At 37.3% G+C, this 12,807-nt stretch overlaps 1 protein-coding gene and 1 long non-coding RNA gene across 4 annotated transcripts; one reads left to right on the top strand and one right to left on the bottom strand.

Moving 5' to 3' along the window:
• Positions 1 to 6,293: 6,293 nt before the first annotated feature.
• On the top strand, positions 6,294 to 8,297 carry LOC124458266 (cytochrome b-245 heavy chain-like). The gene is made up of 4 exons (XM_047008317.1): positions 6,294 to 6,394; positions 7,148 to 7,238; positions 7,762 to 7,907; positions 7,984 to 8,297. Exons 1-4 carry the CDS (start codon positions 6,371 to 6,373, stop codon positions 8,038 to 8,040), a joined length of 318 nt encoding a protein of 105 aa, XP_046864273.1. The 5' UTR covers positions 6,294 to 6,370; the 3' UTR covers positions 8,041 to 8,297.
• On the bottom strand, positions 6,606 to 8,993 carry LOC124458267. Of its 3 annotated transcripts, none has more exons than XR_006953106.1 (3): positions 8,893 to 8,993; positions 7,738 to 7,887; positions 6,606 to 7,267 (listed from the first exon to the last, which is right to left on the bottom strand). It is a non-coding gene; the product is annotated as an uncharacterized LOC124458267 (long non-coding RNA). The 3 variants fall into 3 exon arrangements; XR_006953105.1 differs by having other exon boundaries at positions 7,881 to 7,887; XR_006953107.1 differs by lacking the exon at positions 6,606 to 7,267 and having other exon boundaries at positions 7,432 to 7,887.
• Positions 8,994 to 12,807: the final 3,814 nt, after the last annotated feature.

The following is a 12,807-nucleotide window of genomic DNA, read 5'->3' as shown; positions in this document are numbered from 1 at the left end:
AGCTGATTGGTTAATTAATTGTACTATGTAGAAAGTATAAACACCTGCTTTAGTTTAGCATTCAGTCTGGATATATTTTTTGGCAACAACCATGTAAGATTGTCATCACTTCCTTAACAGTATTGTAACGTATAAGATTGCTTGTAGTTTTGTTTTGATAATTCCTACTAAAGTAATACTATATTGCTTCTTCCATCTTGAGAATGTAAGCTCGAAATATTAAACTGCCAGCAATTGTGATGTAAACTGTCTACTTATTGTCTGGTCATTGTTAAAGTATGCAGAATATGGACAGACGTTAGTGTATTTTCATTTGTGTTCGTGTAGTGTACTTATGGGCCACCATGTCTAACACAGAACGTATCCTGATCTATTTTACCATTAACACCCGGGAATCGATTTTGTCACACAAAATATATTTTGGATTAAGGATTAAAATTATATGACGATGCCACCCCCCCTGCCATCGAGCATTGATCCAATTGCTCCAATAATTAAATATTCAGAACCAAGTTGTTTGCATAATTTGCATAGTGATGTTTGTTTGTTCATTGACTTCCTTCGTGGTTCAAATGTGAAAGAAATTAAAATATCACGCTTCACATATGACAGACAGTAATTTATATTTTTCTACTTGCTGGGATTAAGTTGGATTGGTGAAATGGACAAATCCTTGGTTGGTGAAAATTTACTTTGATGTTTTAGGATTCCTTTCTTACAATTATCTCATTATTTATTTATACTTTGATGTACTAAAACTTTTAATTTTAGTACGCTCATTTCGTAAATGATCTGGGTTGGAATAAACTCTCTTATTTTTGGTCTAACTTCATCAATACGACACCAGTAAAGATTATTATTATCTTCATGTATTAACCAAGGTAGGGCAAGGAATATATAAAAGTGTACCATTGTAATTGACTGCGTACAAACGTAGTTTATAAATGCACTTGGTCTCACTCTGTTTGAAGTACAAATCAGTTGCAACTTTCCTTATAGCTACGTCATTTCCTTGTAACAACTATTTGAGATCATGCTTGCTTGTAAATAATCACGTTGCTTATATTCTTTGAGCAGTTTGTTTATATTGTACTGTCTGCCATGTTTTTTCAAACTCTTAGTATCAGGCAGTTTGGTCAAGTCGTGCATGTTTTGTTTACACTTTGTCCCTGGTATACAGGGGATCAACTTGTGGATGTGTGTTCACACTCTTTGTCTCTGACAGGGGGGTCAAGTTGTGCATGCATTGTTCACACATTATCTCTGACAGGGGGGTCAAGTTGTGCATGCATTGTTCACACATTGTCTCTCTGACAGGGGTCAAGTTGTGCATGCATTGTTCACATATTGTCTCTGACAGGGGGTCAAGTTGTGCATGCATTGTTCACACATTGTCTCTGACAGGGGTCAAGTTATTATGCATTGTTCACATATTGTCTCTTACAGGGGGGTCAAGTTGTGCATGTATTGTTCACACATTGTCTCTGACGGGTCAAGTTGTGCATGCATTGTTCTCACATTGTCTATAGCAGGGGGGTCAAGTTGTGCATGCATTGTTCTCCATTGTCTCTATAGCAGGGGGTCAAGTTGTGCATGCATTGTTCACACATTGTCTCCGACAGGGTGTTCAAGTTGTGTGCATTGTTCACATTGTCTCTGTGGTCAAGTTGTGCATGCATTGTTCACACATGTCTCTGATGAGGGGTCAATTGTGCATGCATTGTTCACATTATCTCTGACAGGGGTCAAGTTGTGAATGTATTGTTCACACATTGTCTCTATTGGTCAAGTTGTGCATGCATTGTTCACATTGTCTCTGACAGGGTGTCAAATTGTGCATGCATTATTCACCTATTATCTCGACAAGGGATGTCAAGTTGTGCATATTGTTCACACATTGTCTCTGACAGGGGGGTCAAATTGTGCATGCATTGTTCATATTATCTCTGACAGGGGGTGAAGTTGTGAATGTATTGTTCACATTGTCTCTATTGGTCAAGTTGTGCATGCATTGTTCACATTGTCTCTGACAGGGGTCAAATTGTGCATGCATTGTTCACACATCTCTGACAGGGGGTCAAGTTGTGCATGTATTGTTCACACATTGTGTCTCTGTGGTCAAGTTATGCATGCATTCACACATTGTCTCTAGCAGGGGGGTCAAGTTGTGCATGCATTGTTCACACATTGTCTCGACAGGGTGTTCAAGATTGTGTGTGCATTACACATTGTCTCTATTGGTCAAGTTGTGCATGCATTGTTCACACATTGTCTCTGACAGGGGTCAAATTGTGCATGCATTGTTCACATTATCTCTGACAGGATTCAAGTTGTGCATGTATTGTTCACACATTGTCTCTGACGGGTCAAGTTGTGCATGCATTGTTCACACATTGTCTCTGACAGGGGTTCAAGTTGTGCATGCATTGTTCTGTGTCTCGTGGGGGTTCAAGTTGTGCATGCATTGTTCACATTGTCTCTGACAGGGGTCAAATTGTGCATGCATTGTTCACATGATATCTCTCTGACAGGGGGTCAAGTTGTGCATTTATTGTTCACACATTGTCTCTGACAGGGGTCAAATTGTGCATGCATTGTTCACACATTATCTCTGACAGGGGGTCAAGTTGTGCATGTATTGTTCACACATTGTCTCTGACAGGTCAAGTTGTGCATGCATTGTTCACACATTGTCTCTGACAGGTGGGTCAAATTGTGCATGCATTGTTCACACATTATCTCTGACAGGGTCAAGTTGTGAATGTATTGTTCACACATTGTCTCTGACGGGTCAAGTTGTGTATGCATTGTTCACACTTTGTCTCTAGCAGGGGGGTCAAGTTGTGCATGCATTGTTCACACATTGTCTCTAACAGGGTCAGTTGTGCATGCATTGTTCACACATTGTCTCTGACAGGGGTGAGTTGTGCATGCATTGTTCACATTGCCTCTGACCGGGTCAAGTTGTGCATGTATTGTTCACATTGTCTCTGACAGGGGGTCAAATTGTGCATGCATTGTTCACACATTATCTCTGACAGGGGTCAAGTTGTGAATGTATTGTTCACATTGTGTCTCTCTGACAGGGGGTCAAATTGTGCATGCATTGTTCACACATTATCTCTGACAGGGGTGTCAAGTTGTGCATGTATGTTCACACATTGTCTCTGACGGGTCAAGTTGTGCATGCATTGTTCACACATTGTCTCTGACAGGGGGGTCAAATTGTGCATGCATTGTTCACACATTATCTCTTACAGGGGGGTGAAGTTGTGAATGTATTGTTCACACATTGTCTCTGATGGGTCAAGTTGTGCATGCATTGTTCACACATTGTCTCTGACAGGGGTGTCAAATTGTGCATGCATTATTCACACATTATCTCTGACAGGAGGTCAAATTTGCATGCATTGTTCACATTGTCTCTAGCAGGGGGGTCAAGTTGTGCATGCATTGTTCACACATTGTCTCCGACAGGGTGTTCAAGTTGTGTGTGCATTGTTCACATTGTCTCTGGAGGTCAAGTTGTGCATGCATTGTTTGCACATTGTCTCTGATAGGGGGGTCAAATTGTGCATGCATTGTTCACACATATCTCTGACAGGGGGTCAAGTTGTGCATATTGTTCACACATTGTCTCTGACGGGTCAAGTTGTGCATGCATTGTTCACATTGTCTTGCAGGGGGTCCAGTTGTGCATGCATTGTTCACACATTGTCTCCGACAGGGTGTTCAAGTTGTTATTATGCATTGTTCACACATTGTCTCGGGTCAAGTTGTGCATGCATTGTTCACATTATCTCTGACAGGGAGAGTCAGAGTTGTGCATGTTGTTCACATTGTCTCCACAGGTCAGGTCAGTTAATGTGCTGACTTGTCTCTGACAGGTGGGTCAAATTGTATCATTGTTCACACATTATCTCCACAGGCAGGGGGTCAGGTTTGTACATGTATTGTTTCACATTGTCTCTAGTGGTCAAGTTGTGTATGCATTGTTTGCTTTTGTCTCTAGCAGGGGTCAGTTGTGCATGCATTGTTCACATTGTCTCTAACAGGGGGGTCAAGTTGTGCATGCATTGTTCACACATTGTCTCTGACAGGGGGTAGAGTTGTGCATGCATTGTTCACACATTGTCTCTGACGGGTCAAGTTGTGCATGTATTGTTCACACATTGTCTCTGACAGGGGGGTCAAATTGTGCATGCATTGTTCACACATTATCTCTGACAGGGGTCAAGTTGTGAATGTATTGTTCACACATTGTCTCTGACAGGGGTCAAATGTGCATGCATTGTTCACACATTATCTCTGACAGGGTGTCAAGTTGTGCATGTATGTTCACACATTGTCTCTGTGGGTCAAGTTGTGCATGCATTGTTCACACATTGTCTCTGACAGGGTCAAATTGTGCATGCATTGTTCACACATTATCTCTTACAGGGGGGTGAAGTTGTGAATGTATTGTTCACACATTGTCTCTGATGGGTCAAGTTGTGCATGCATTGTTCACACATTGTCTCTGACAGGGGGGTCAAATTGTGCATGCATTGTTCACACATTATCTCTGACAGGGAGGTCAAGTTGTGCATGTATTGTTCACACATTGTCTCTGACGGGTCAAGTTGTGCATGCATTGTTCACATTGTCTCTGGGGGGTCAATTGTGCATGCATTGTTCACACATTGTCTCCGACAGGGTGTTCAAGTTGTGTGTGCATTGTTCACACATTGTCTCTGACGGGTCAAGTTGTGCATGCATTGTTTGCACATTGTCTCTGATAGGGGGGTCAAATTGTGCATGCATTGTTCACACATTATCTCTGACAGGGGGTCAAGTTGTGCATGTATTGTTCACATTGTCTCTGACAGGTCAAGTTGTGCATGCATTGTTCACACATTGTCTCTTGGGGGTCAAGTTGTGCATGCATTGTTCACACACATTGTCTCCAGCAGGGTGTTCAAGTTGTGTGTGCATTGTTCACACATTGTCTCTGACGGGTCAAGTTGTGCATGCATTGTTCACACATTATCTCTGACAGGGAGGTCAAGTTGTGCATGTATTGTTCACACATTGTCTCTGTGGTCAAGTTGTGCATGCATTGTTCACATTGTCTCTGACAGGGGGGTCAAATTGTGCATGCATTGTTCACATATTATCTCTGACAGGGGGGTGAAGTTGTGAATGTATTGTTCACACATTGTCTCTGACGGGTCAAGTTGTGCATGCATTGTTCACACATTGTCTCTGACAGGGGGTCAAATTGTGCATGCATTGTTCACACATTATCTCTGACAGGGGGTCAAGTTGTGCATGTATTGTTCACACATTGTCTCTGACGGGTCAAGTTGTGCATGCATTGCTCACACATTGTCTCTAGCAGGGTCAGTTGTGCATGCATTGTTCACACATTGTCTCCGACAGGGTGTTCAAGTTGTGTGTGCATTGTTCACACATTGTCTCTGACGGGTCAAGTTATTGCATGCATTGTTCACACATTGTATCTCTAGCAGGGGGTCAAGTTGTTGCATGCATTGTTCCACATTATCTCCGACAAGTGTTCAAGTTGTGTGTGCATTGTTCACATTGTCTCTGACGGGTCAAGTTGTGCATGCATTGTTCGCACATTGTCTCTGATAGGGGGGTCAAATTGTGCATGCATTGTTCACACATTTTCTCTGACAGGGGGGTCAAGTTGTGCATGTATTGTTCACACATTGTCTCTGACGGGTCAAGTTGTGCATGCATTGTTCACACATTGTCTCTTGGGGGGTCAAGTTGTGCATGCATTGTTCACACATTGTCTCCGACAGGGTGTTCAAGTTGTGTGTGCATTGTTCACACATTGTCTCTGACGGGTCAAGTTGTGCATGCATTGTTCACACATTATCTCTGACAGGGAGGTCAAGTTGTACATGTATTGTTCACGCATTGTCTCTGACGGGTCAGGGACAATGTGTGAACAATACATGTTCACACATTATACATTGTTCACACATTGTCTCTAACAGGGGGGTCAAGTTGTGCATGCATTGTTCACACATTGTCTCTGACAGGGGGTAGAGTTGTGCATGCATTGTTCACACATTGTTTGACTACCATTATACATGCTGATGCTGAACATTTTGATAATTGTGGTCATTAATTTGTCACGTATTCACACTGACTTTTGTTTATTAAATATTTAAGCTAATCAAAAACTTATTCAACGTTTAATTTTAATGCAGCTGTTGTGTGTCATCATTTTTTAAGTGAAAAAACCTTCAACATTCTTTTGGTTTATCATTTCTAGTCTGGTTTGGCATGGGCAAGAGCATCAGCTGCAGTTATTGATTTCAATTGCTTCTTAATTCTTCTTCCTGTCTGTCGAAGCATGTCATTTCTTCGAGGTGTAGATGTAAGTATATCAAAAGTTGTCATGGTTACAACACATAAGTATTTGCTAACGTTTGTGCGAAACTCTTGGAGAAATTGGTTTGTTAGTGTTATTTGATTTGAATATACATAATTCTAACATGATAAGATAGTATGAAGTTTAATGAAGCTGGAATTTGAGAGGAATATTAAAAAACTTAAGGTTTTTTTAAAGAGATTTTTAATACAGTGGCTGAAGAATTTCAGTATATTTATTTTTGTAGCGTTTCAGGAACTGTGGGGTCAAAGAGACATCCCTCCCCCTTACACTTTTTTCATAGAACATAAATTTATTGGTTAAAAGTCAGCATCTCATGTCTAAACTATAAAATATATTCTTATGCTATTCTTTCCCTCTTAAGCAACCTTTCATGGTCACTTTATCAAAGTTCATACCATTATGAAAAATATATAAAGAAAATAAATTTCTCTACATGTGTAGTTCTGAGGATTGACTATTGTGTTGAATATAAATTTGAAGTATTACTCCAGTAACTATACAACGTTCAGAGCATCCATTTAAAGTATTACTCCAGTAACTATACAAAGTTCAGAGCATCCATATGAAGTATTACTCCAGTAACTATACAATGTTCAGAGCATCCATATGAAGTATTACTCCTGTAACTATACAAAGTTCAGAGCATCCATAGGAAGTAAAGTTGTCAATGATAACCTAACCATAGAATTGAAGACATTTTTATGACATAATTTTTTTGTGATATTTCAACTTTAGTGTTGTGGAATGGGTCACAATTTACAACGATTGCTCGATAAAAATATCACATTTCATCGAGTCATTGCCTACGTGATTTGTTTCTTCACCAGTAAGTTGTTCTTCCTGTATAAGCTTTTACTAAATAATGGAAAATTCAGAGCATCATGAATAAGTTTTGAAAATAGAATATTCGAAAAATAGGGTGTTGTTATTGGGTGTGGTATCTCAAAAGAAATAGTCTCCCCCCTCTCCCTCTTCTTCTCTCCCCCTCTCCACTCCTCCACTCATCCCTCTCCTCTCCCTCTCTCTTCCTTCCCCTCTCATCCCTCTCCCCTCCCCCTCCTCCCACCCCCTTCCCATATGGCTATTGGATAAGTAAAGTTTTGCTTCATGTTTAATGTTAATCTATTACAGTTGATTTAAAAATGAGATGATTGAAATTCTAAAGATTTTTAAGTATGTGAAAACATTCGAATCCCGTTGAGACACCTGAATTTTTCAGGTTCATGAGACAATTGCTTAAATTGTCCAGCAAAGTGCGAAGATCATATCTTTATTTACTTTCAAGCACCGTACTGCATAAAACATTCTTTCCTATGCGAAAACACTTTGTCTGTTTTCATAAATTTCAGCCATTCACATCGGAGCACATCTTTTAAACTTTGAGAATCTTATTGATGCTTATGGTCGTGACTCTAAGGATCTACGCTTTCATTTGAGCGATCTGGGGGATTCTGGGAATGATACTTACATCAACCCTATAAGAAAAAAAGATACAGTAAGACCACATGACGTCATCAATAATTTTATTCTTCACGTTCCATTAACATAACAGTACGTCATTATTTTTACAGGACCCTCCAACTGAAGTCTTTAAGACTGGTAACTATATTTTTTACTTACGAAACTGAGAACCTTAGATAACATGAAAACATGACAAGATTTGCGCTGTGTAATTTAATATTTTTAATCGGGATTTGTTGGAAGAATTCACGTTCCTTTGCACTTGTTTTAAATGCGACGTTGAATTTTAACCAAAGACAAGATAGAAACTTGTTTGTAAATTTTCATGGTTCAATACTCGTTATTTGTGCTTATTGTATCATCTAAAGCTTTCTATAAATTGTGAAAGACATAATTAACATTGATTTGTCGTTGCTTCTTTAAAACTACTACATTAAATAAGTATTTCCTCCAAAGTAAAAAAAAAAACAACATTGTCACAACATTTAAGGTGTTAGTCCCCAAATCAAGTATGATTGAATCAAATAACAATAACTGCATGTCCATTTCAAACAACTACAATTCTCATAAATAGAAAGTATATTTTGTAAATTATATGAATGAGTAGAAATAAATATAGAAAAGACTGTATTCATACTTATATAGCAAGGCAAATCTTGTGGGCTTTTAGCATTTCAAAGGGATGTTACATGATCATGGTTGCTGTAAGATCAGTATTTACTCTCATTATACAAGAAAATGACCCAGCAACATTTATTTTAAGGAACTTCACAACTCTGAATAGCTAGATATTGCAAACTAAATTCATAATATACTTTGATAGTTGCATACAAATTTCTAATAAAAAACTGTTCCAGTAAATAAATGAAAGTTGAACACTTGAAAATACAAATGCTTGAATATTGTCAATAATATATTTATACCTTTTATAAATATACAACTGTTGTTATTTGAACCTTTGTTAAAAGAAATCTACAATATAACTGTTTCTAATCAGCTTTAGCATAAAGAAGACATACCTAAAATGAAAAGTGAAATTGATTTTCATCTTCATTAAAAAATGAGCTACAAATTCCTTTCCTCTTCTTTCTATCTCCTTGTACGTTTTCTAAATGACAGAATTATTTTAGCTTCTAGAAAATAAAAGATAAGTAGAGTCCAAATGCTTCAGTTTCAATATCTATAGTTTGTTTATAACCAAATGAAGATTGTTGTATATATTGCAGTACATGTTCCGGTCCAAATGCTTTTGTTTTAATTTCTATCGCTCGTTCATAAAAACCTTTTTGCTTTTCCTACTCTCCCATTTTACTGTAAACCGAACCCAGATTGCTGTACGTTCTCGCAATAATAACATGGTCAGGTCCAAATGCTATTGTCTGAATTTTCATCGCTCGTTCACAAAAACTTTTTGCTTTTTCGTACTCTCCCATTTTACTGTAAACCAAACCCAGATTGCTGTACGTTTTTGCAATAATAACATGGTCAGGTCCAAATGCTATTGTCTGCAATTTCATCGCTCGTTCACAAAAACTTTTTGCTTTTTCGTACTCTCCCATTTTACTGTAAACCAAACCCAGATTGTTGTACGTTTTCGCAATAATAACATGGTCAGGTCCAAATGCTATTGTCTGAATTTTCATCGCTCGTTCACAAAAACTTTTTGCTTTTTCGTACTCTGCCATATCATTGTAAACCGAACCCAGATTATTGTACGTTGTCGCAATATGAACATGGTCAGGTCCAAATGCTTTTGTTTGAATTTCTATCGCTCGTTCATAAAAATCTTTTGCTTTTTCGTACTCTCCCATATTATTGTAAACCAAACCCAGATTGTGGTACGTTGACGCAATATTAACATGGTCAGGTCCAAATGTTTTTGTTTGAGTTTTCATCGCTCGTTGATAAAAATCTTTTGCTTTTTCGTACTCTCCCATATCATCATAAACCAAACCCAGATTGTTGTACGTTGACGCAATATTAAGATGGTCAGGTCCAAATGCTTTGTTTGGAATTTCATCGCTCGTTCATAAAAATCTTTTGCTTTTTCGTACTCTCCCATATTATTGAAAACAAAACCCAGATTGTTGTACGTTGACGAAATATTAACATGGTCAGGTCCAAATGTTTTTGCTTCAATTTCTATCGCTCGTTCATAAAAATCTTTGCTTTTCGTACTCCCATATTATCGTAAACCAAACCCAGATTGTTGTACGTTGTCGCAATATTAACATGGTCAGGTCCAAATGTTTTGTTTGAATTTCATCGCTCGTTCATAAAATCTTTTGCTTTTTGTACTCTCCCATATTATTGTAAACCAAACCCAGATTGTTGTACGTTGTCGCAATATTAACATGGTCAGGTCCAAATGTTTTGTTTGAATTTCATCGCTCGTTCATAAAAATCTTTTGCTTTTCGTACTCTCCCATATTATTGTAAACCAAACCCAGATTGTTGTACGTTGTCGCAATATTAACATGGTCAGGTCCAAATGTTTTCGTTTGAATTTTATCGCTCGTTCATAAAATCTTTTGCTTTTCGTACTCTCCCATTTTATGTAAACCAAACCCAGATTGTTGTACGTTGTCGCAATATTAACATGGTCAGGTCCAAATGTTTTCGTTTCAATTTCTATCGCTCGTTCATAAAAATCTTTTGCTTTTCGTACTCTCCCATATTATGTAAACCGAACCCAGATTGTTGTACGTTGTCGCAATATTAACATGGTCAGGTCCAAATGTTTTCGTTTCAATTTCTATCGCTCGTTCATAAAATCTTTTGCTTTTCGTACTCTCATATTATCGTAAACCGAACCCAGATTGTTGTACGTTGTCGCAATATTAACATGGTCAGGTCCAAATGTTTTGTTTCAATTTCTATCGCTCGTTCATAAAAATCTTTTGCTTTTGTACTCTCATATTATCGTAAACCGAACCCAGATTGTGGTACGTTGGCGCAATATTTACATGGTTAGGTCCAAATGCTTTTGTTTTAATTTCTATCGCAAGTTTATAAAAATCTTTTGCTTTTTCGTACTCTCCCATATCATCGTAAACCGAACCCAGATTGCTGTACGTTTTCGCAATATTAACATGGTCAGGTCCAAATGTTTTTGTTTGAATTTCCATTGCTCGTTCGTGAAAATCTTTAGCATTTTCATATTCTCCATTCGTACAAAGCAATAAACCCAGCTCGTTGTACGAATGTGAAACATCAATATGATCAACACCTAAAAATTTAGTTTGAATTTCTGTTATTTCATAAAGTATTTTAGTTGCAAGTCTATAGTTGCAAAATCTTTTCAAAACATCTACAAAATATTTGGCAAATTTCCAATTTATTTCACGAAGTTTTTGTTTTGATGATTTTACATCGATCAACTTATTTAGGAAATGTTGAAATGATGAACTTGTGATGAATTTAATTACATGTGGAATTATTTTGATTTCATCTTCTCTGTCTTTAAAATGATTTAGTGCCCAAGCAACTTGACAGGCAAGATCAGCTGCAGACTTTTAGAATTATTTTCGTTTTGTTTACAGCCAAAGGTCTGCGATGAATAATTTATGATGGCTTCGTGTACAACGCTGTGCAAGCGGATGTCGTTGTTTTCCGTTTGAAGGAATAAAGAACAATGCTTTAATTGAAGACAGACATCTTCTGCAGATTTTGTGGATCAATGCTTTTAATAAATTGTATTATAACATCTTGTGGTAAGGGATCGAAAGATATTGAGAAAAGTTTAAAAACATGTTCCAACAAGATGGATTCTTCAGCATTTTTTTGTACTGCTAACATAACAGTTTTCATTCCTAAGTAAGATGTGTTTATTTTTGAAAATTGCCATCCATGTTCTGTCGCTCTCCTTCATTCAACTTATCAAAATATTGCTCCCACGTGAATGTCGGATTACACTTTTACACTACCTACGTAGGAAGCAGCATTTGCCAGGAACAACGGTTGACGATCTAATTTGTCTGATAAATCCTTTAAAATTTTCATCTTTATTATGAATATCAGAAAAGACAGATAGAAGTTGTCGACATTCTTCATTGTTCATACCATGACTAACTGAAATGTGTTTATTTAGATTTCCATCTGGTGGTATAGCATCTGTATTTTGACAGTTACTATAATTTGACCATTTTTCCAGCTATGATCACCAACTTGAGGTAATAATGGATAAATTTTATGAAGTTCAACCACGTTATCTACAACAATCCACCATGTTTGCCAAGATTTCAGTTGTTGTGTCAGCAATAATTGAAAATCTTTATTTTGTCTTCGCTGCTTTTGCTTCTTTTAGAATATTTTCAATGACAGTTTTATCATTGTTTAATCGTTTATAAAGGTCTACATAAGTTTTCAAAAGAGAGTCGATATCTTTCCTTCGAGTGTCATCACAAATGTCGTTTTCTTTTCCCAGTCAAACTGAGTTATACATTTCTTCACAAATTTGTCTGGCTAATTGAGATTTACCACTGCCAGGATTACCAGAAATATAGTAATATGTTAGTTCATTATTGTTACTGCGCAAGTTATTGAGATCTGCTGTGATTTGATTAAGTAATTCTGTACGTTTAACCATCGTGATTTGGTTTGCAAGGAAGTACTTGAAAAGATTAAACTGTTTCGTTCACTTTTTATTTTATTAATTTCAGTGAATGAAAATCCTAGATCTTGAAATGAGTTTTCAATATCACAAACCATTTTGTAAATTCGGTATCAGATACTTTTCTCTTTATTATGAGCGATTTTGTTTCTTACATCACGAAGTTTATCCAGCAGCTCTAACTTTTGGATCAATTTTGTTCCAATTGAGTTGGTAAACAATATTGCTTTACATAATGTCGTACAATCCCACTTACTGGTGTCACCATCTTTAAATTTTGACAAATTTGTTTATCACAAAATTTTTTTCTTGATTTTCAATA

This window comes from Xenia sp. Carnegie-2017, unplaced genomic scaffold (assembly GCF_021976095.1).
Source record: "Xenia sp. Carnegie-2017 unplaced genomic scaffold, XeniaSp_v1 HiC_scaffold_6, whole genome shotgun sequence".
In the NCBI taxonomy this organism is placed as follows: domain Eukaryota; kingdom Metazoa; phylum Cnidaria; class Anthozoa; order Malacalcyonacea; family Xeniidae; genus Xenia; species Xenia sp. Carnegie-2017.
Note: the sequence above shows the minus strand (reverse complement) of the source record. Positions and strands in the feature narration are given on the sequence as shown.

Coding starts and splice junctions, on each gene's coding strand:
- LOC124458266 (XM_047008317.1), top strand. CDS start 6,371: ATGTCATTTCTTCGAGGTGTAGAT. Junction 6,395..7,147: donor CATTTCTTCGAGGTGTAGAT/GTAAGTATATCA, acceptor TTTCAACTTTAG/TGTTGTGGAATGGGTCACAA. Junction 7,239..7,761: donor CGTGATTTGTTTCTTCACCA/GTAAGTTGTTCT, acceptor CATAAATTTCAG/CCATTCACATCGGAGCACAT.